The sequence below is a fragment of the Dendropsophus ebraccatus genome, chromosome 5 (assembly GCF_027789765.1).
Source record: "Dendropsophus ebraccatus isolate aDenEbr1 chromosome 5, aDenEbr1.pat, whole genome shotgun sequence".
Lineage (NCBI taxonomy): Eukaryota > Metazoa > Chordata > Amphibia > Anura > Hylidae > Dendropsophus > Dendropsophus ebraccatus.
This window is the reverse complement of record NC_091458.1, coordinates 148,934,746-148,956,965: the sequence shown is the minus strand read 5'-3', so window position 1 is coordinate 148,956,965 and position 22,220 is coordinate 148,934,746. Positions and strand designations below refer to the sequence as shown.

The 22,220-nt window shown below is 42.9% G+C and overlaps 2 protein-coding genes across 2 annotated transcripts in view; both read right to left on the bottom strand.

Annotated features, from left to right (window-relative positions):
- Positions 1 to 346: 346 nt before the first annotated feature.
- XKR8 (XK related 8) lies at positions 347 to 11,021 on the bottom strand. The gene is made up of 3 exons (XM_069971585.1): positions 10,176 to 11,021; positions 6,561 to 6,754; positions 347 to 2,420 (listed from the first exon to the last, which is right to left on the bottom strand). The coding sequence occupies exons 1-3, from the start codon at positions 10,808 to 10,810 to the stop codon at positions 1,741 to 1,743; spliced, it is 1,509 nt and encodes a 502-aa protein (XP_069827686.1). The 5' UTR covers positions 10,811 to 11,021; the 3' UTR covers positions 347 to 1,740.
- Positions 11,022 to 13,014: 1,993 nt separating this feature from the next.
- The window catches only part of SMPDL3B (sphingomyelin phosphodiesterase acid like 3B), a 28,249-nt gene continuing 19,043 nt past the window's right edge, over positions 13,015 to 22,220 (bottom strand). The window contains exons 7-8 of the mRNA XM_069971583.1: positions 17,318 to 17,451; positions 13,015 to 14,778 (exon numbers count right to left, since the gene is read on the bottom strand). Of these exons, the coding sequence (XP_069827684.1) occupies positions 14,425 to 14,778; positions 17,318 to 17,451 (488 nt within the window). The 3' untranslated portion in view covers positions 13,015 to 14,424. The remainder of the gene's footprint in view (positions 14,779 to 17,317; positions 17,452 to 22,220) is intronic.

The following is a 22,220-nucleotide window of genomic DNA, read 5'->3' as shown; positions in this document are numbered from 1 at the left end:
GCACTTGTCATCCCTCCCATGGTGCCTGAAACACAGGCAGCATAAAACTGGGAGCGGATCCCTTATTACAATGGAGTCTGATTCACTCTGAAATGCTGCCGTGTTTCTGAGAAATGGTATTTACATAACAGGCAGGAAATGCAGTCATTGGGTTGGTCCCTGGCGGCTTCTTCCCGCCTCTCCACCGTTGCTAGACCTCTCCCTGTTTGGGTAAAGGGAGAAATCTATCATGTGGGACAGAGACCTCCCCAGTTCCCAGCTGTACTAAATAAGATGGATATGCCATCACAGCCTGACTGTCCATCATGACCCCTACCAGTCACTAGTATGATACGACTATATTCTTCTTGCAGAGTTTCTGCAGTGGCTAAATAGCAGGGAACTAAATTGACCTGAATGTTGCTATGTTGTAATTTCCTTCACACCAGTGGACAGGAGTGGTGACGTGCAGGAAAATGATCAGCAGGGGTCCCAGAGGTCATCCTGGGGATCTATTATAACACTGGAAGATGGAAACATCCTTTGTGTAAGACAAAGTATATTATTATTAATACTGTTGTGGCATTTTGTGCATGTAGTCTACCTTTGGCAGCTGCTACATATATTTGAGCAAGGTGAGCGGTTTGACAAATAAGACGAGGTTCACACTGCGTTTTTGCTGTCTTAACGTATCTGTCAGGTTCTGGTTTCCATTGACTTCCGAAATTATTTTTTTTTTCCTTTCCATTTTTAGTATACACAATATGTGTGGTTGACTTTGTTTTCCTGTATGTTCAAGTGACTCCGTCCCCTTTCTGTACGAGGACTTCTCTACTTAGCTGCAAAGCATAAATTCTGCAGTCATACTTCACTTTATTAAAGATTTCTTAGTCCAGTAAAAAATGCTTTTTGGCGGTGGGCCACCTAGGTGGGGCTTCACATTCACAGTGCCACTTAACCCTGCCCACATCGGCATTTAGGCCTTGCCCCCTCAGCAGCTATTAGAATGGGACGATCTAGGGGGTGGAGTCCCAGCCTCTAGGCTTGCCCTTTCCAATGGCTGCCGAGGGGACGGGGTCTAGAGGTGATGACATCATGGAGAGGCGGGGACTTCTGCACCGACGTGGCTAAGTGTTGCTGCAGCTGTCAAGTCCCGCCCAGGTGGCACAAACCACCAACGATAAGCATTTGTCACTGGACCAAGTGCCAAGAAATCTATAATAAAGTAACTGCAAAATTTAGGCTTTACAGCTGTGTAGAGAAGTCCTCATACAGAAAGTATCACTTTAAAATTAAACATTTTATAAATGAAACGGTTAAACGCAGAGCGAGAATGCAGTGTGAACCTAGCCTTACTTTGCAAACTGATATTTAGTGTTTGTAAAAAATAAAAAAAAAACTAGATTATATCCACTGGACCTGTAAGCCCAGAATGAGATTTTTAAATGAATAAATTACACAATATACTGAATGTTTTCTCAGAAAACTTTCAATTTACTCAGCAAATCTAAGGCTGCATGCATATGTCCATGATATACGGTCCATTAAATGACTGTACATCACGGACTGAACTCCTAAGCTCCTACGGAAGTCCCAGCATCATAGTTTATGATCATGTCGGGAGCTCCGAAACAGCTAAGCTACTTTGCTGCTGAACTGACCAGGGACATTCTTGCTTGTTTTGACAGAACTGATATATAGATTTACGATGATGAAATCTGAGGGTACTGCGCTGATTTATAACTATTAATGTCAATGTTCCTAGTACATGTGCCCAGCTAAATATGCCATTCTGTCAGATTGTAGCTTAGACTTACCTTCTGTAATCTGAAACCTATTTGTTTCTACCCCTTGTATGCCATCTGGTACATCAAAGTACTGTTTTTCTTCATGTGAGACATTAGGGTGGAGATATTTGTAATAAAGTGACCTTAAAAAAAGACCTACAGCAAAAAATACCACGCTAGTCACAATAATAGATGTTTCATACTCATCCAAAATGGATGGGAACTTAAAATATACCCAAGACACAACAAGGATGACACTGTCTATGGTGATAAATACATGGTAGACAATAGACCTGTAGACTGTTTTTCCATCGGCAATATTAAACCAGGAGAAGTAAAGAATGGTGGCCACTGTAGCCCTGTAGCCAATTTCTAGGTATTTGTGCTTCATAAATGATGTCTTCTGGAGGGAGACCCATAGAAAGAGAGCCAACCAGAGAAGAAGAAAGTGCAGAGCAATCCTCCAATGGAAAGTGACTGTAAAAAGTGTGATGCATAGGATGCGTGCCGAAATAAGACAAAAGTTCCATAAGTAGTAGATGGCTGAGGAGATGGTGTTAAGCTTCCGTTTTCCCCGTAGGAACATTCTCAGGGATTGATGGTAGTCTAAAATTGCCCAACTGATACAGATAAATGACACAGAAATGCTGAAACCTAGAAAACAAATAAGGGTGTTAATTTTTTCAGCATAGGGTTACTTCGAGATGTTTCCCAGAAAATACTAATTCCCCACTGTACCTCTCTAAGGCCTAGACGGGCAGTCTGCTGAAATACTGTACAGATGGGTTTACCAGACTGTTGTGTTTAAGTTTTTAATCCATCTTTACAGAAATCAAAGCCAAGTGAAATAAGAATTTTCTTGCTACCTGCTTCCACCACTAGAGGGAGCTTATTACAATTTGGTTATACATGGAGCTCAGTAATATAACAGTAAGCAGTAAGTAACCTCTAGTGGCTGCTATTGGGAGTCAGAATTTCATCATATATGCTTTTTATTAGCAAAATTGTATTTTTACGTTTTGGTCCAATCCTCTTATCCGATCGTTGACAGCTCATTGCCTAGGTTACCCACCACTGCACTCAGTGTGGGGCTGCTGACTTCCTCGATTGTCAGGAGCTGGTAAGTATATTTTTACAGCTTCTGTGTCCCAGATCCTAAAATTCTGTGCTTACGTTTTTGCATTTTGGTCCTATCCCCTTACCCTATTGTTGACCGCTTGTTGCCTAGGATACTGACCACCACACTCTGCTCTGTGCACTGTAAATGGGCTGCTGCTTTCCTTGATGGTCAAGGGCTGGTAAGTATACTTATACAGCTTCTGTGTCCTTGATCCCCCCACCCACCGCACCGCAGCCGCCAAAACAAGTGAGAGCGGGAAGTGGCAATGCCAAGCTAAAACAATTAAGATTTTTTTTTTTTTTTTTACAAGTTTCTAAAGTGCAATTAAGTCTAAGCTGTTTTTTAATAGTAGGACAGTAAAGTGTGTGTAACCCTTACCTAAGCAGAAATATAAATATAGTTATTAGACTTACAATGTCTGATCATATATCACACACCTGTACCACAGTCACACCTTGGACTTTATCACTTTGATAAATTGTTGGGTGTATACTCTGAAACTAGAAGACAGAAATAATACCAGACCTATACTAGTTTGACTACTTCAGGACCAGATACTGTTTAGCTGTTTTAAGTATGTGTTAAAGGGGTATACCACTCAGACCTAACTTTTGATATGTTGCTGCCCATGGTGAGACTTAACAATTTATTCCATACTTATTATCTATTCAGTCCCCTTCCCCCAGTTCTGCTTTCTGCTGAAAACACAAAAACTGTGTGTAAGCTTCTCTCTTCGCTCCCCCATGGGACTGTGCGAGGTGTGATTATTTGCACCATGATCTGTACTTTCTATCGGCATCTTGCTTGCATATATGCAACTTTTTGATCCCTTTTTATTAATTTTTCTGGATTTGATGTGATTTTTTTGTTTTAATTGTGCTTACGCAGTTTACAGTGCGCGATCGGTAGTGCAATAATTTAATAGTTCGGGCGATAACGCACGTGGCGATAACAAATATGTTTATTTATAAAATGGGAAAAGAGTCGTGATTCAAACTTTTTTTTTTTTTACACACACCAACTAGAAGTCCCCTTGGGGGACTTCTATTATAAATGCATTGATTTCTCATTCATATCTATGCAGTACATATGTACTGCATAGATCGATGAGATCAGTGATCCATTGCTCCAGCCTGCTGCAGCCCAAAACAATGGATTGCCGAGCCCAGATCAGCCCCAGCACGGCAACAAGGATTGCTCCTCCGTGATCCACTAGACCCCCCTCTGAACTCTCCTACCCAACCCAGAACGTACAGGTGTTTAGGGGGGGTTAATAAAGTTACCATTTAAAAAAAAAGTTATTTGTAAAATGTGACACCAGCCTAGACACAGCACACATACTGAAAACTGCACAGTGGAATGTAGGTGTGATGCACAGGTCTGATAGAGGCACAGGCTTGTTTGGCTCCACCTCTATGCATACACACATATTTGACTTCTTAACCCCAAAGAATGCAGCTCTTTTTCCTTGACAACAGTTCTAATATATCCCTTTTTATCCCCCGCTGAGAGATGTAATGTTACTATTTTTCCATTAACCCAAGCATATGAGGTCTTACTTTTTGCAGGACAGACTGTACTTAGTTCACAAAAAAATTATTTCAAATCAACTACTGCCAGAGATTTGTAAATTACTTCTATTAAAAACATCTCAAGTATTCTAGTACTTATCATCTGCGGAATGCTCTGCAGAAAGTGGTGTATTCTCTTAAGTCTGACACAGTGCTCTCTGCTGCCACCTCTGTCCGGGTCAGGGTTTGTCCAGAGCAGCAGCAAGTCCCCATAGAAAACCTCTCCTGCTCTCAGGACTGGAAAGAATGGCACTTCCTGCAGGACATACAGCAGTTTTTGGTGAACTACCCCTTTTAAGAGCAACCTTTTATTTCACCATATAATGTACTGCTATATTGCACCACCCCTACCCAAAGGGGAAAATAGTAAACTTTATTCTGCAGGCCAGTAAACTTTTATATAGTCTTTGCCCATATAGGATTTTTTGCCCATATTATTCCCAACAGCACCAACCAAATAACACAATGCAGCACAAATAATACCCCCTAACTGCAACAAATACTACAGTGCAGCAGAAAATACTCCCCCTGCAGCACCAAAATACTAGATTGCAGCACAAGATTGCTTTCCTGCAACACCTAATACCAGTGTACCACAAGACCCCCCTCAAGCAGTGCCAAACAAATGTTGCAGTGCAGCAGTACTGCCCCCTATTTCTATACCTCCTCCACTGGCAGCACCACTTTGTCCATGCTCACCCCTCCCTACATGTAAAGGTGGCCATACACATGAACGTTTGGCACACATTGCTGTGTTATCTGTGGAAGGGAGGGGTAAGCTGCAGCAGCGACTTATCTCTCCAAGAACAGAGAGGTTGGGCAAGAATTTCCACCATGTCTGACACCTATCTCCACCAACATCATCTGTCAGTGGAGTCTTGAGACAGCCCTATACACCTTATACAAACCCACCCTGAGCCACAGGTTCATAAGTATTATGTGTATGGGCACCCTAACTTTCTTCCGTTTATGGAAATCATCTACCTCTATTAAACTACAGATACTTTGATTATGATTAGACGGCTCACAGGACGGGACGGGGAAGTGCTCCTAATATTGCTCCAGACAGAGGATCCAACTACTCACTGCACAGGAACGGCGCGAGGAGGAAGGTAAGACGCGTTAGGGAGCTATCAGCAGATTAGATTTGTTTAACCTGCTGATAGTTCCCCTTTAAGATCTGTATTATGGACATATACACATATGCTAATACATATTTTAAAGGGGTATTGAAATATACAAATAATTCTCTCTCACATACCTAAATATAACACAGTATAGTAAAAAAAAAAAAAAAAAAAAAAAAGCAGGCTGCATTTACCCTGTACCCTTTGCCATGGCTGAGAGAGTAGAAATGCAGCATTAGGCTATGTTCACACTACGTATATTTTCGCATAACTACGGCTGTTGTTGCTGATTGCAACAACGGCCGTGACTTTTACGAAAATATACGTGCCATTGCTGCCTATGGTATCCCGGCCAAAGCGTATACACATAGTATACGCTCCGGCCGGGATCCCTAGCGGCGCCGCAAACAACTGACATGTCAGTTTTCTGCGGCTGCTATTCATTGAATAGCAGCTGCAGAAAACCCTGTCAGTGCACACTATTGAGCGAGCGGCTATTGGTGTGCTGTGGGGAGTTCTGATGTGGGCGTGCACGGATGCGCCCGCATCAGAACCCTGCGGCCCTAAAGATCATCCGGCCGGTACTGCAGTACCGGTGTGGATGATCTTTTCACAAACCGGCGTTCTGGCCTCTTACTATGTATGAACATAGCCTTATTAGGTGAACAGAATATCACTTGCTTTTTCTGGTAGGGGCCATTCACACGTACGCAAAATAAAGTCTGTGCATGGACAGTATTCTAAACACTGGACCTCAGAACTCCCGTCATCAGTATTCATTATGATGCCGGGAGCTCCGAAACTGTTTAAATATTCATGCTACTGTACTGACGCCCTGTGAATAATTTTACAGTTTCGGAACAAACTGGTCAACTTCCCAAGTAGGCATGCATCTCCAACTACAATTATCTGGACCCCTTATAATGTGCCTCTCTTTCCTGCCCTTGTATACAGGCTGTTTACTGCATGTACTCACACTGAAAAGCTTGTATAACTTCTGTCTGTATGATTATATAGAGCACAAGGATGAGCTGAGGTGTATTTTCTAGAAACGTCTCCACAAGCCGCATAAAACTGATGTCGTGGGTGAGGAAGTAAGCATACTCGTTGTACCAATCCTCCTCCGGCTTTCTGTATGCAGTGAAGCCCACTTCCAATGAATGTATACACCTGTAGGAATATGGAATATGGTTAATAAATAAAACTGCTTGGTTGGTCTGTGTATTAAACGGGTTATAAAAACATGGTTGCTTTCTTCCACAAACAGCACCACTCTTGTCCTCCAGTTTGTGGTTTTTCAGCTCAATGAAGAGATTAGAGGGGAATTTTAATACCACAACCAACCTGGGGACAGGGGTGATGCTGTTTGTGCAAGAAAGTAGCTGAGATTTTTCTAATCCTGGATTGCTAAAAGGAGGCACGGTGGTAAAACTCAAGTATATTATTGTGTAGAAACTAAAAGCCATTTTATGGCTATTCAATATCTACAATCGGGAATCACAACCATTTAAGGGGCTATAGAGTGGGCTGTAAAATTGTGGGAAGCCGAACCATTGTTGGTGCCACTATTGGGCTGCCTGACTCGGTAATTGACTCAACCTGCCTCCAGCAGGCAAACGATTGCCAGTTTAATACATCAATGAGTACTGCATTAATCTCTACAAGCAATTAAGGTATTGCTCATAGAAGTCCCCTATGTTTTTTAAAATCTACATTTGCAAGTCAAAAGTGAAAAAAATAAATAAACCTATTTGTTATTGCTGTGTGCAGCAATGTTAGAACTATTTAAATAGAACATTAAAAGTGCACAGTAAATGGCAAGCAAAAAAAAAACGCTAAATGCCAGAATCATATACCATGAAAAATGAAAAAAAAAAAAAGTGAACCAAAAGTATGATTTACACACACAATACCAAAAAAAGCTTTAGTAGAAATTAGAAAATATATATCGTTTTGGGGTAAGAATATGGTAATTTAATTATTTTACGTACTAAAACATGACTGAAGTTATACAAATTGGGTGTCATTGTAATCGTACAAACCTGAGGAATACAGTTATATCTTAAAGAGTCACTGTCGTATTTTTTTTTTTTTTGGCAGAAATCAATAGTCCAGGCGATTTTAAGAAACTTTGTAATTGGGTTTATTAGCCAAATCTGCCATTATCTGCATGTAAAAAGCCTTTTCCCAGGTCCCCCCCTCCTTCCTCTTTTTCATCCACTCTGAAAAATCTGAAAATTGTGACTTGTTGCAGGAGACGTCCCCTGTCTGCTCTAGGGAGAGGGGAGGGGGGAGGAGGAAGGAGGGAATTAGCCGGCAGCAGAAAGCAGATAACAGAGGATTACAGGCACGGAGCTGGGTGACAGCTGTAATCTGAGCTCAGACAGGTCACTGGTGACTGTCACAGGAGATATCCCGTGAGGGATTTGTAGATTAACTTTGTTGTCCTGTTTTGGTCTTTTCTTTAGCTCTCTCCATAGGAGAACAATGAAGACAGGGGGGAGAGCTTCAAACTGCTTTTTCATGATAAAAATGCATTTTTCGGATAATAAACCCAATTACAAAGTTTCTTAAAATCGCCTGGACTATTGATTTCTGCAAAAAAAAATTTCACGACAGTGACACTTTAACGGACTAGGTAGCAAATAGAGTAAGGTGATGAGGGGAGGGTTTTGAGCTGCTAGGTGGGATCTGCAGGGTGATAACGTATCTGTGAACTACAGGATTTGTTGGCTGACCCAGGACAGGCCAATCCCTGTGATACATAAAGCCATGTAATTTTACAGTGGTCAGACTGATGGTCACATGGCTCTGCTCAGAACAAACCCTCTCACTGACTGCTTATAGGAGAGCTATGGAGCCCATTCATTGTAATGAGTCAGATCACAAGCTTCACCAATGTCATCTCATCACATTACTATGACACATTGAAAATCACTTAGGATTTCTTTGTTTACTGATTGTTTTCCTAGCCCTTAGGGGGTCGAAACAGCTTCCCTCGTCCCTTTAAAGGCACACCGCACCTTTAGTGTAAACATACCCTCAGGCCTCCTGTACATGTTTGTATCACAGATCAGTGTGGTATGAATCCTTAAAGTGAATGTACCATCAGGTACATTCACTTTAAGATGACCCACAGATAGACCCGCAATCCATTTTTTGAATCGTGGCCCGGTTCCCGTGTACAGCACCGTTCTATCCACGTGTACCCGGCTGGGGCTGAAACACTATAGGCAGGCCGGGCCACCCCCCCCAGTGGGAGGAATCCCCCCCGCCCCACTATGACGTGGCTTCATTGATTCTAACGGAGCCGCATCCTAGAGGGGTAGGGGATTCCTCCCACTGGGGCGCGGCCCGTCCCACCTCTAGTGATTCAGCCCCGGCTGGGTACCCGTGGATAGAAAGGCGCTGTACATGGGAACCGGGCCACGATTCAAAAAAATGGCCCCCGGCGCCGATCTATCTGAGGGTCTTGTTAAAGCGAATGTACCTCATGGTACATTCACTTTAAAGTGTCACTGTCGTTATAACTTTCAAAATCTAAACGAGAAGTAGATGTGATATAAAACGAGTTTGCAATTTACATTCATTATTAGTTATCATGGAGAACACGGCACTTCTTGTTTTCTGACACTTTTTTTTTTTCTCAAAGAGTCAGAAAACTGACTCTCTGCACTGGCCGGAATTCCTGTTTTTTGTTTTTTTTTCAACCAGCACAATTTAGAAAATCTGCCTTTCAGGAGACTGCACCTGGATTTCTGGTAAGTACAGCTTTGATTTACAGCATGATAACAACAAAAAAAATAATCATTGTATATTGCAAACTTGCTTTATATCACATCTACTGTTGTTTTAGATTTTGAAAGTTATAACGACAGAAACACTTTAATATAGTGCCCGTAAAAGCCTATATGTAATGTTAACACAACCCACAAACTTCCAGCCAAACTTCCCGGATCATCAATTCCGTCCGTAGGTAATGCTAAACAATGTCCGTTCACACAAGACAGGGATAGAAGGCTAGTCGGGCATCGAATAATGATATGTATTAGAGCAGGGATGGGGAATCTTTGTCCCTCCAGCTGTTGCAAAACTACAATTCCCATCATGCCTGGGAAGCCAAAGCGAAGCTTTGGCTGTCCAGGCATGATGAGAATTGTAGTTTTGCAACAGCTGGAGGGACGAAGATTCCCCATCCCTGCATTAGAAAAATTACCACTGCACGATTCATTTTTTACAAAAAGGACCCCCACTAGTGGAGGAACACCTTAAAGGGTCAGTGCAGCGTTGGTCGTTTTTTTTTTCCACAAAAAAATAACCGGAGGTGGCTAATCAGTCGGCCGCTAATTCCAGCTATGTAGCCTCATAGACTTATAGTGTTGGGTGAAACCCGATGTGATCAATAATTACGACATGTCAGAAGTTATTTTTAAAGCGTACCTGTCATTAGCACCAACTTGTTATAACCAAACGTCAGAAGTTTGTATTGGTGGCGATTCGGGTGCTGACAGCCCGCCGATCGCTGGAAAAAAGGGCTAAGCGCACACTCTGCCTCTTCATACCCCTATCAGTCACCTCAGGGCAGACTTACCTGAGCAGGTACCCAAGCTGGAGAACATGCAGCAGGGTAAAGCATGAAGGCCACAATATGATCTTAGAGGTACAGAAGCTCCTAACAAACAGCTCATCCTCAGCACTAGGGAGCTCCATGGGGACGGTCTCTATGTGATCCTCTTGTGGGGGAGTTTCGCCATGAGTTTTAGCTTTCTCAGGGGGTCCATGCTCCTCTGCATGTATAACTGGCAGGTGACAGGGGTCCAGGGCATTCTCCTCTGTAGGCACTGCATCCACCACACTGGCATCTCTTGGGTATTTGGCTCCATTCTCATTGCTGTGCCTGGTATCACCATTGCTGGATACCTGTATAGTATGTGCAGCATCTCCTGGTGCCCCTTGCTTTACGGCATCTGTAGTGTCAGTGTACGGCTGCTGCAGACTCAGGTCCTGCCAGTCCACCCAGAACCAGCCCCAGCTCAGCAGCTGCAGCACAGGAGAGGAGAGCACATAGAGGCCGAGATAGAGGGCGGCCCAGGCCGTGTGCCCGGCCTTGTAGTACCGCACCGAGCTCCACACATCGGAGCCCAGGTCCACTAGGAAGGCGACGGTCCCGAATAACGCGAACCCCAGGTCCAGGAGGCGGTAGCGGGCCGGCAGGCACCTCTGCATCCCGGGCGGCTGGCTGCATGAGGGGGTGCGGCGGCGGGGAGTGGGCGGGAAAGGAGGTCAGAGCATTGCTTAACCGTGACAGGACGTGTCCGGGAGTGTGTACAGAAATAGCCTGCCGTCCGCCATACACTCCTGTCAGGGGGATGTTTACTGCTCGGTGCCGCGCCACCACACGGCTGGTCACGTGTCTAGGATACGGTGTAAGTGAGGGCAGCCTGGCCTGTGAGGTAGGGGGCTCACCCAGCTGCTGCCAACTACAATCCCCAGCATGCCATGACAGGAGAGAGCTGCAGATTGGAGAGCTGACTTTAGTTTCTCTTTCAGAACATGTATAATATTCCTAACCTGCCTGTGAGTGAGGAGCCCTGAGGGGATTGCTGATAAAAATGGCCAAAAGGATCGCACGGTCGGCATAAAAATGGGCATCAAAGTAAAAAATCTAAATTATGATTAAAAAATAGGCCACTGATCACACACAGAGACGGATGCCCCACATCACATTTAAGAGGGTCCAGCCCGGCCCAAAGTGGTTCTGGGTATAAAAACTGGCATCAAAGTGGGCAGACGGGCAAGTAACAGGTGTTTTCAAAGGGTTAAATGAGTTTGAGTCACTGATCTTACACCGATAATACACAGAGAAGGATGGCCCAAACTCATTTAACCCTTTGAAAACACCTCTTATTTAAATCATGCCCATTTGCCCACTTTGATGCCAGTTTTTATACCCAGAACCACTTTGGGCCATCTTGGATGTGATGCGGGGCATCCCTCTCTGTGTGTACGCTGTGCGAGATCAGTGGCCCAAAGTCAATTTTATTTTGTGTTTTTACTTTGAAGCCCATTTTTATGCCGACCATGAGGTCGTTTGGCCATTTTTATCACCGATCCCCTCAGGGCCCCTCACTTACAGGTAGGTTATGAATATTATAAATTCTCTGTAAGAATAAGAGCTAAAACAGGAAAAAGAAACATCCTCTGAATAAGTAACTGCTGAATAAGAAACCAACTTCACCCTCATGGAGAGCGCTGCCCCAGGGTATGTGCACACAGAGTACTTTTGACGGAAACTCAGCCGCAGAATTCTCAGCTCGCGGACTGCAGCGGGCGTGCACGTCTCTGCCCATGTCATAGACTCCATTCTATGCAAAGGTGGATTCTTTCATCCGTCCAAAGAATAATCAGGTTCATTCTTTGGACGGCGGGCGGAATACGCCCGTGCATAGAATGGAGTCTATGACATGGGCAGAGATATGCGCGCCCGTGTGTCCGCGAGTAGGCGCAAGCTGAGAATTCCGCAACGGAGTTTCCGTCAAAATTACTCAGTGTGCATATACCCTCAGGGGGTAATCTACCCTGCAAAGACTGTCCATTATGTAACCCTTATGTTCCCGCATTGTAATGATGTTGAGGGTTTCACTGCTTTTTGTGCCTCGATTTACATCAGTACATGGGCACAGTACATTACCATCAGTGGTAATGTCATAGAGATTGAGATGGGAGTTCGTTTTAACCCCGTAGTGCCCGTAGAGGTTTATTCCCAGGCACTGGCCGGGCATGAAGCACTGGAGGCTGGCCCCCCTATTGATTCTAATGGAGCTGCGTTACAGAAGGGAGGGCAGGTCATCACACTGGGGGCCAGTGGGCCTGCCCCCAGTGCTTCATGCCGAGTCGGTGCTCAGGAATAGACCGGAGCTGTGCATGGGAACTGGGCGGCAGTTTAGGAGGACCGTGGCACCAACACCCCGGTGCTGCTCTGTTAATGTAAAAAGAAACACAAAGCGATGAAACTAGTGGTATATTCTTTTGTTGCCTATTTCTGTATTTTCATAAAATAATACCTTTATTTGGGCTGTAAATAGTGGATCCGATCTTTCCCTGGACCCTAGCACCACTACCCCTGATTGTCCTTCATGCACAGTGTACACGAAGCAGGCATACAGCACAAGATGGTAGGGCTCAGGGAATGATAGGCTCCGCCTCTTTGACACTTCACAGCCCAAATTAAGGTGTTGTTTTATGCAAATAAAAACACAGAGACAGGCAACAGAGGAGAGGTGTGAATGTTTTTATTGATGTCTATCCAGCAGTGCCACCATCTTGGTGGGCAGTCAGGGAGTGACAGATTTACTTTAAATATCGGTTGGTTGTGTCCCCTTCTTCCACTATATATGTATCCAGTAGATAATCCACAGCAATCCAGAATATTCACATGCAAAAGGTGAAATTTATTCCATCAAAAGTCAAAGTGCAGTACATAAACCAAGAGCAACGTTTCATCGAACAAACTTTGCCATATTCACACACTTTTAAATAAGTTACAATGGATAGATAAGCAACAACCATAAAATGCTGACTTTTTTTTGGGAAAAAAAAAATAGACTGTTGTCTTTCAACATAAGCATATTGAGAAATCGGATTGTGTCATGTTGTTTGTAACTGTGGGACGACTGTTGAAGAATATTGAAGTACAGTAAGTAAGGAAAAAGTCAGACTTGGGACAGAGCTTCTGCCTGTTTCTGAGGATTCTGCCACTTCTGACATTTTCTATAAAATTTTTCAAACATTTCAAATTAACGGCAATTTTTATATATGACTAAACTCTTCAAATAAATCTAAATAATAAATTTATCCCCAATTTGTGTTCTTTTTAACAGATTGTGGTAATACATTTTTATTAACCTTTTTCATTAGGTGATACAAACAAAATAACCCCTCCTTCCTAGTAAACCCACCACCCCAAATTGTTGCTATCTGCTTTTAGAGAAGAAAAGTACATTAGTGCAGGGTACGGTATGTACCCAGGTACCACCTACCCCATGTATAAATAACATCAGACAGATATAACATTGATACAGGTACAGGTGCAGATTCACACCGAAGGCATCAAACTATGAATTAACACATGTGGAATTACTGTATAAACTTACAGTACAGTATTTTAGGTTTTTCAAAGTAGCCACCTTTTGCTAATCCAAAATGTCTTGGGGTCCGTTCGGCAGGTGATGCAGTTATTGTCCTAAAAAAGCAACTTTTAAACTTGTAGTCCTGTATCAAATTAGCATGGCCTAGAGTGTCTGTGCCCTAGGCCTGCGATGCCACTCCATCCCTGGGTAGGATCTCTCCCAATCACCACTTGTCTGAACACTGTACATGTGCTGGATCTTTAAGGCCCATGTGCAGTGTTCAGACTGGTGATTTGGAGAAACCCTGCCCAAGGGCATTCCTAATGATAAAGAGGGCAGGGAGGAGGGACAGAGAGGCGTTGCAGGCTTAGGGCACAGACACTAGGTCACGCCAGTGTGGCACAGGGCTGCCAATTTAAAAGTTCTTCTTTAGAACAATAACTGCATCACCTGCCGAACGGACCCCAAGTCCAGACAGATCTTAGATTAAAAGCAGCTATCTGACGGTACAAGTGGTTGGGGGGGGGGGGGGCAGATTATGAGTACAGAGTCGCTTTAAACAGTTTCCAGCATTATAATGAATCATGATGCTAAGAGCTCTGAGGTCTGGTCCGCAGAATACTGTCTGTGCATGGACCGTATTTTGCAGATGTGTGAATGTATGGAGCAAGACCAGGGGAATCTAACCAGTTTGCCATATATATTGTGGGTTTAATTCAGAAATAGACAGGTAAGTATTAGCATCACCAGAGTGATATAAGGCTTTGAAGATGAGCTTGCATTCTTTACACATTCCTCATATTTTGTGAAGTCTACTTCACGAATAGCACACACATGATCAATTTTACAAGACTCCCCACATGTTTCCAGGTCATAGCTGACTGAATTATATTCATAGTACTTTTGTAGAAAGCAGTGGTTGGTAGATATTTTCTCCAGTACTTGATGCATAGACTGGGGAGATCCATCTGGCACCAGAAATGCTTCTGTTAGACGATACTCCTTCTCCCATCTAGGAGACTCTAAGTTTGCAAATGTCAGATTCAGGTAGTAAGTGACCATATCCTGCAAACATAATTAAAAGGATACATCAATGCAGTTTCAACCTCTTTAGATATAATAGGCTTGTTATTACTAACAAAAAATCATTGCCTTTATTTAGGACCAAGTACCTGAAAAAAATGAATAAGGGTATGTATACATCTCGTTTTTGGCTGCACGTTGGGCTACACGTCAGAAATTGGTGAAAAAATTATGCTGACGTGCAGCCCGGCGTGCTGCCGAAGGCCACATTGACTTAAATGAGCAGGACGGAGTCATTATGTGACTGTGTTCTGCTTATTTGCCGGACGTACAATGCTTTTTTGCAGGACTCAAAAGCGTGGTCGACCACTGCACAAAAGCAGTGTGCGTCCGGCAAATGAGCAGAAGGTAGTCACATAATGACTCCGTCCTGCTCATTTAAAGTGACTGTACCACCAGGCCCAGGCTGAAGCACTGGAGGCGGGCCGACCCACCCTTAGTGGGAGGAAACCCTAGCCTCTCTATGATAGGGTTCCATTGATTCTAATGGAGTCATGTCATGGAGGGGCTGGAGTTTCTTCCCACTAAGGGGGGGTCGGCCCGCCTCCAGTGCTTCAGCCTGGGCCTGGTGGTACAGTCACTTTAAGTCAATGTGGCCGTCCGCCGCACGCCGGGCTGCACGTTAGCATCCTTTTTTCACTGATTTGTGTGGCCAAAAACAAGATGTAAACATACCCTAAGAGAAAGTATTTCCTTTCCCAGCTTTCTCTATGATCTTGTCGTGTGTTAAAGTCTTGTGATGTTCCCCTTATTCAAAGTGTTGTACACTAATAAATTCCTAATGCAATAACATACTTGGGAACTGCATGAACAGCATGTTAATCCCCCAAGATACACGAATAACATGACGTTTACCCCTTCATGACCAAAGGTCATTGATGCACGGATGTCTAGCTCACACTGAAGCAGTGTTTCTCCTCGCCTTCTAAGAGCCATAATGCTTTTATTTGTGCACCTACGGGGCTGGTTGGTGCTCATTCTTTGGGCCATGATGTATAGTTTTTATTGGTATCATATTGGTGTAAAAAAAAAAATCTCGATTCCTTTTTATGATTTTTTTTTTTCTAATATGTAATTTAAAAAAAATCTCAGCAATCCTGTACAGAAACACAATTGTTATATTTCAATAGATCAGATAATTCTGCACACTATGATATCAAATATGTTTAATTTTTTTTACATATTTTTATTTGTATAATGGGAAAGTGGGTGGTTTAAAGGAGAAGTCCGGCCACATGATATCTTTTTCAATTCACAGAACCGATGTCGCGTTGTTGGACTGGCCGCTCAGCCAGTCAATGATGGGCGGGATGCAGCTGTTGTCACTGATTGGCTGAGCAGGCTGTCTATCAGACACGACAGGCATTTTCCCCCATCACAATTTGAGTGAAAATACCTTCCGGTGGGGGTCCCGGAGTGGGTCAGGCGGTGTATCACGGGCACAGGGAGAGGTAAGCAAATCTTGATTGCTATTTTCTCCACTGCCTCTGCCAGCTGTCGAAAGTTTGTCATGGCCAGACTTCTCCTTTAAACTTTTATTGTGGAAGGGTGTTTATAAAATTGTCAAAAACATATGGCAAGTGTATACCAGGTAGAAGGTCACAATCTGTGACTTCTCTGTGGCATACACCAGGGGCACATCTTTAGTAAATGTGCCCCTTTTTTATTTACACTTTATATGTCCCCCTGTGCAGGCTCGGACTGGCCCACAGGGGAGCAGGGGAATCCCCCGGTGGGCCCCTGATCAGGAGCTGGGCCTCCTTGTTTAGCAGCTCCAGGCGACATATAATCCCCCAGCTATGCTGCACACACCTGTCACCCGGTCGTTCATTTTATCTTATTATATATTATATCAAGTCCATGCAAAGTCGCTATAGTAATGTAAAAGGTTTGGCACACATTACAAAGTTATACAACTTTGTAATGTATGTTATGTCTGTGAATCGCCCCCTTCCCGTATCCCCCCACCCCCGCCCGTGTACCCGGAAGTGTAATGCGCTATACATACCTGATCCGTGTCAACCGACCCCGTCCGCCATCTTCTTCAAAGACGTCATCTTCGGGAGGCCAGCCGACCCGCTCCTGCCGTCCCCCCCTCTGCCGCGTCATAACTGTGCTCAGCCGCGATTTGGCTGAGCACAGTTATGCTCAGCCAATCGCGGCTGAGCAGCTGATGACGCTGCAGAGGGGGGCCGGCATGCGGGACGGTTGCAGCGAGTCGGCCTGCCTCCCGAATATTGCATCGACAGAAGACGGGGGTCGACATGCGTCAGGTATGTATATCGCACCACACTTCCGGGTACACGTGCAGGGGTGGGGGACACGGGAAGGGGGCGATTCACAGACATAACATACATTACAAAGTTGTGTAACTTTGTAATGTGTGTTATTCTGTGAATAATTGCTGAGCGCCGCACTACCCCTTTAATTGCATAGATTTTCCACCATGAATGCTATATAGTAACTCTGTATACATTGTAGTTATTAATATTACTCTTGTGCTTCTTTATAGACTACTTACAAGAACCTTAAGGCTTTTCCGGTCATACTCAAATACTCTGATTCCAGGATTGTTAGCTCCATTAATTACCCCTGGTAAAGATGTTTTCCAAGGAGATACACAAGGTGCAATAAACACGCTGCCAATAGGATCACCTAGAATAAAAACATTATGAGCATTAAAGCTTAACTTCCAGCCAGAAATGAAAATGAAAGTACCTTTTAGGGGTAGGTCAGAATTTTGTCAGCACTGGCGTGTTTATCCGCATAAACAGTGTACAGTAATACCTTTATGAGGTACTGTGTTTTTCTTGTCATACATGGTCAGATTGGGACTAGCAAGGCCCAGACAGTCAATTTAGACAAAATGCCTACGGCTTATGCTACGTTTACACGAAACGATAATTCGGCCGATTGTACGATTAACGATGTCGGAGTAGCGTTTTTTTTTCCCATAACAATCAGCGTTTAGACGGTACGATATATCGTACGGAAATTCGTTTTGCGATTGTTTTGAGATTTTTTTCACATGGAACGATCTGCGAATTTTTTGCGAACGATCAACAACGATTTAAGAACCTGTTGAAAGATCAATCGTTGATCGTTCGCTACGTTTACACGTACGATTATCGTTCGAATTCGACCGTTATCATGCGAATTTGCACGATAATCGTTCTATGTAAACGCAGCATTAGTTTCCACATTTGCGTTTGAGAACTGTAGAGAAAATGCATAAAATAACCAACAAGTGTCCCTGCCGTTATAACTTTCAAAAGCTAAATCAGCAGGGGATGCGATGTTAGGCATGTTTACAATTTTCATTAATTATTTCTTTTTAGTTATCATGCTTTATAAGAAAGCTATACTTACTTATATCCAGGTCCAGTCTCCTGAAGGCAGCTATATAACAGCTATACTTACTTGTATCCAGGTCAAGTCTCCTGAAGGGTGCTATATAACAGCTATACTTACTTATATCCAGGTCCAGTCTCCTGAAGGCAGCTATATAACAGCTATACTTACTGTATCCAGGTCCAGTTTTTTGAAGGCAGCTATATAACAGCTATACTTACTTATATCCAGGTCCAGTCTCCTGAAGGCAGCTATATAACAGATATACTTACTGTATCCAGATCCAGTCTCCTTAAGGCAGCTATATAACAGCTATACTTACTTATATCCAGGTGCAGTCTCCTGAAGGCAGCTATATAACAGCTATACTTACTGTATCCAGGTCCAGTCTCCTGAAGGCAGCTTTTGAGTCTTGTGTTGGTTGAAAAAACAAACACAGGAAGCCCCGGTTATCTGGAGGCAGTCATGTGATGGACACATTGGGGGAGATTTATCAAAGAATGTAAAATATACACTGCCCACAGCAACTAATCATAGCTGTGATTGGCAAGCAGAGTTGGTATCTGTGTGCCCCCTTTGTGCCACCATACCTTCTTTGAGACCCCTGTGCCAGCATACATCCAACTTCCAGCACTGGTAGCATAACGAATATTGATGGCATAGGGATCGTTGGTTGATGACATCTCCTGCAGCTGCTGCTCCTTCTGCGTCTACTCTTTGTCTGCCACTGCCCCCGTGTGCCTCCAAGTGGTTGGTGGCACTTTTTTTTTTATGGTAAAATAAAATGTAATCAGTATTCTGTGGGTCTGTACCATTACAACTATATACAATTCATATAGCTTTTGCTTTATTTTACTTCTTTTATTTTGTTTTTGAGGCTGTATGAGTGCTTATTTATTGTATCACGATCTGTAGCTTTTGTTGTTATTACATTTGCGAATGTGACTTTTTAATGACTTTTTATTCCATTTTATCTGCCATGCTATTGCATAGCATTGATCAGTTAGATGGGCGCTCTACTGTTAAAGGAGAAGTCTGGCGAAAATTTTTATTTTAGTATTGTATTGCCTCCCAAAAGTTATACAAATTACCAATATACACTTATTACGGGAAATGCTTATAAAGTGCTTTTTTTCCCTGCACTTACTGCTACATCAAGGCTTCACTTCCTGGATAACATGGTGATGTCACTTCCTGGATAACACAGTGATGTCACGACTCCCAGAGCTGTGCGGGCTGTAGCTGCAGGAGAGGATGATGGCAGAGGGATGCTCAGTGTCCCTCTAGTGCCCTGTGTCCCTCAGTGTCCCTCTGCCATCTTCCTCTCCAGCAGCCACAGCCCGCACAGCTCTGGGAGTTGGGTCGTGACATCACCATGTTATCCAGGAAGTGAAGTCTTGATGCAGTAGTAAGTGCAGGGAAAAAGCACTTTATAAGCACTTCCCGTAATAAGTGTATATTGGGGATTTGTATAACTTTGGGGGGGCAATACAATACTTTAATAAAAAATTTTGCCAAACTTCTCCTTTAAAGTCTGCCTCAGGCAAACCTATTTAGCAGCAGCACTATGGCTGCTACAGAAGCCAAACTAAATAGTATCAGAAATCTGGAATGTGAATTGCAACTGACAGATTCAATTTAATACTTGCCAGTCTTTGCTATATAGACGTTTCTAATACGGGCAAGTATTAAAAAAAAATGCAGGTTAATAGCAGAAGCATTTACTGCATATGGTCAACTGAAACCCATACAAGATTGTGGGTTTTCACTCTTATAAACAGCAACTTGTGTGAACAGAGTCTTACTGTATCTATAAACATTGAGCAGCTGCTGCTTGACAGCTCATTAAATTTGAAGTCAAACAGTTGTCATGACATGTTGGGAAATTTATCCGCCGGCGTCATAACCAGATGCAATCCAATATGCCCACATTGTCACAACGATAACGGTGAGCATAACATGTTTATATGTATTGATTTTAGATGTTTTGGTAGTTTTGGAGAAGGAACTAAATATGAAGTTTGAAACACAAAGTAGCACAAATATAAGTAGGGAGATTGTTTATATGACAAGATAAGAAAGTGAATGTGAAAGTATTCAGCAACTATCAGATTCTAATTTTCCATGATTAAACCTCCGTTACAGATTCCATCAAACATTGCAGACAAAGAAGCATTGTTATGTTTGGTATTTTTCTCCTATGGCGGAGCAGACCAACGGAAAGAATTATGTAGGTGTGAACAGGGTGTTATTTTACAGTTTTAACAATTACCAATCTAACAGCAGGACTCACAAACTCACGAGTTCCTTGGTTTTAGGTATCAGGACTTAAAGGGGTAGTGCGGCGGTAAAAAATTATTCACAGAATAACACACATTACAAAGTTATACAACTTTGTAATGTATGTTATGTCTGTGAATGGCCCCCTTCCCCGTGTCCCACCACCCCCACCCGTGTACCCGGAAGTGTAGTGCATTATACATACCTGATCCGTGCCGACACGCGTCCGCCATCTTGTGCCAAACGTCATCTTCGGCCGGCCGGCCCGAACACCTTCGATCTTCCCGAGTGCCGGCCGCGTCATCAGCTGCTCAGCCGCGATTGGCTGAGCATAACTGTGGTCGGCCAATCGCGGCTCCCTTCATCAGAACAGCACAATATCATGTACAATCAGGTGAGTGTCCAGTTTAAGAAGACAAGAAAAGCCCGCCAAACACACCCTTTCCCGAGAGGAGGGGGAGGGGGAAGGGGAGCAAAAGGGAAAGCCATATGCAATCAATATAACAGTTCAAACATTGAATCACAAAGAGAAATTAAAATATATAATACAGAAAACTGTAGAGTATTAAATATCAGATTGAACCTGTAGATCGCTGCAGCAAGCTAAGCAGATCGATGTTGGAACAGATACAGCGCAGCTCAGCTGCTGACACCGGCTGTTAAGTGTTCAGTGAGAGTTCAGTACGGCTGTCAGGAATCGAATCCCCATAGGGCCGTCTCGCTGCACAAAAGAGGAGTTACAGCTCTCAGTACGGAGCTCTGGCAGGATCCCCATAGTGCCGTCATGTAGTACAAATGGGGACTCCTAATAAATTAGATATATTTAAAGTTTCTCAAGGTGCATCTTTGGATTCCTTTTGGGACAGCGCTGTATTTAGTACCATTTTTTTTCGTGTGTTTTGCTGGACAATTCCTGACATGGACAGAGGTGGCAGCAGAGAGCACTGTGTCAGACTGGAAGGAATACACTACTTCTGGAGGATATGCAGCAGCTAAGTACTGGAAGGCTTGCTTTAAATAGAAGTAATTTACAAATCTGTATAATTTTCTGACACAAGTAGATGTAAAAAAAAAAACTTAGGCAACTTATATAACTTTTATTGTCTTTGACAGCTATAAAAATTTTAAACCTTTTTAAAAAGACCAAATGTTCTTAAAATTGCTCTATTCTAAACCTTATAAATGCTTTTATTTTTTGGTCCAAGGGGCTGTGTGTAATTTTTTGCGCCATGATCTGTACTGATATGTAACTTTTTGATCACTTTTTATTACAATTTTTATGGATGAGATGTAACCAAAAATCAGTACTTGGGCGGGTTTTAAAACTTACGCCATAATGCAATAATTTAATAGTTTGGGCAATTCTACACACGTTAATATGAATTTAATGGGATGAGATTTTTTTTATTAATGAAAAAAAAAAAAAAAATATATATATATATATATATATGTATATTTATGTATATATATATATATATATATATATATATATATATTTTTTTTTTTTTATTAACTTCTATTATAAATGCACTGACCTCTCAGAGATTAGTGGTGTACATATATACTGCATTGATCTATGAGATTGGTGCTCGATTACTGTGGGCAGCTGAAGGGAATCACTGCTTGAAAAAGGCTCTATACAGCTGAAACGTTGCACACTGCTGTGTTATTAAATAACCCATTAACTGACCCATATGGATAACAATTTTACACAGGCTTCACACACCATATTAGTGATGACAGTGCAGGTACATCTGTTGATTTACAAGGGCTTTCTATAAGTATATCACAAG

What these genes read in the sequence shown, in the direction of transcription:
- XKR8 (XM_069971585.1), bottom strand. Translation starts at nt 10,810, where the DNA reads ATGCAGAGGTGCCTGCCGGCCCGCTACCGCCTCCTGGACCTGGGGTTC. An exon ending in CAGCTTGGGTACCTGCTCAG is followed by an intron (nt 6,755 to 10,175) that starts GTAAGTCTGCCC and finishes ATATTCCTACAG; the next exon opens with GTGTATACATTCATTGGAAG. An exon ending in AGTTATACAAGCTTTTCAGT is followed by an intron (nt 2,421 to 6,560) that starts GTGAGTACATGC and finishes TTTGTTTTCTAG; the next exon opens with GTTTCAGCATTTCTGTGTCA.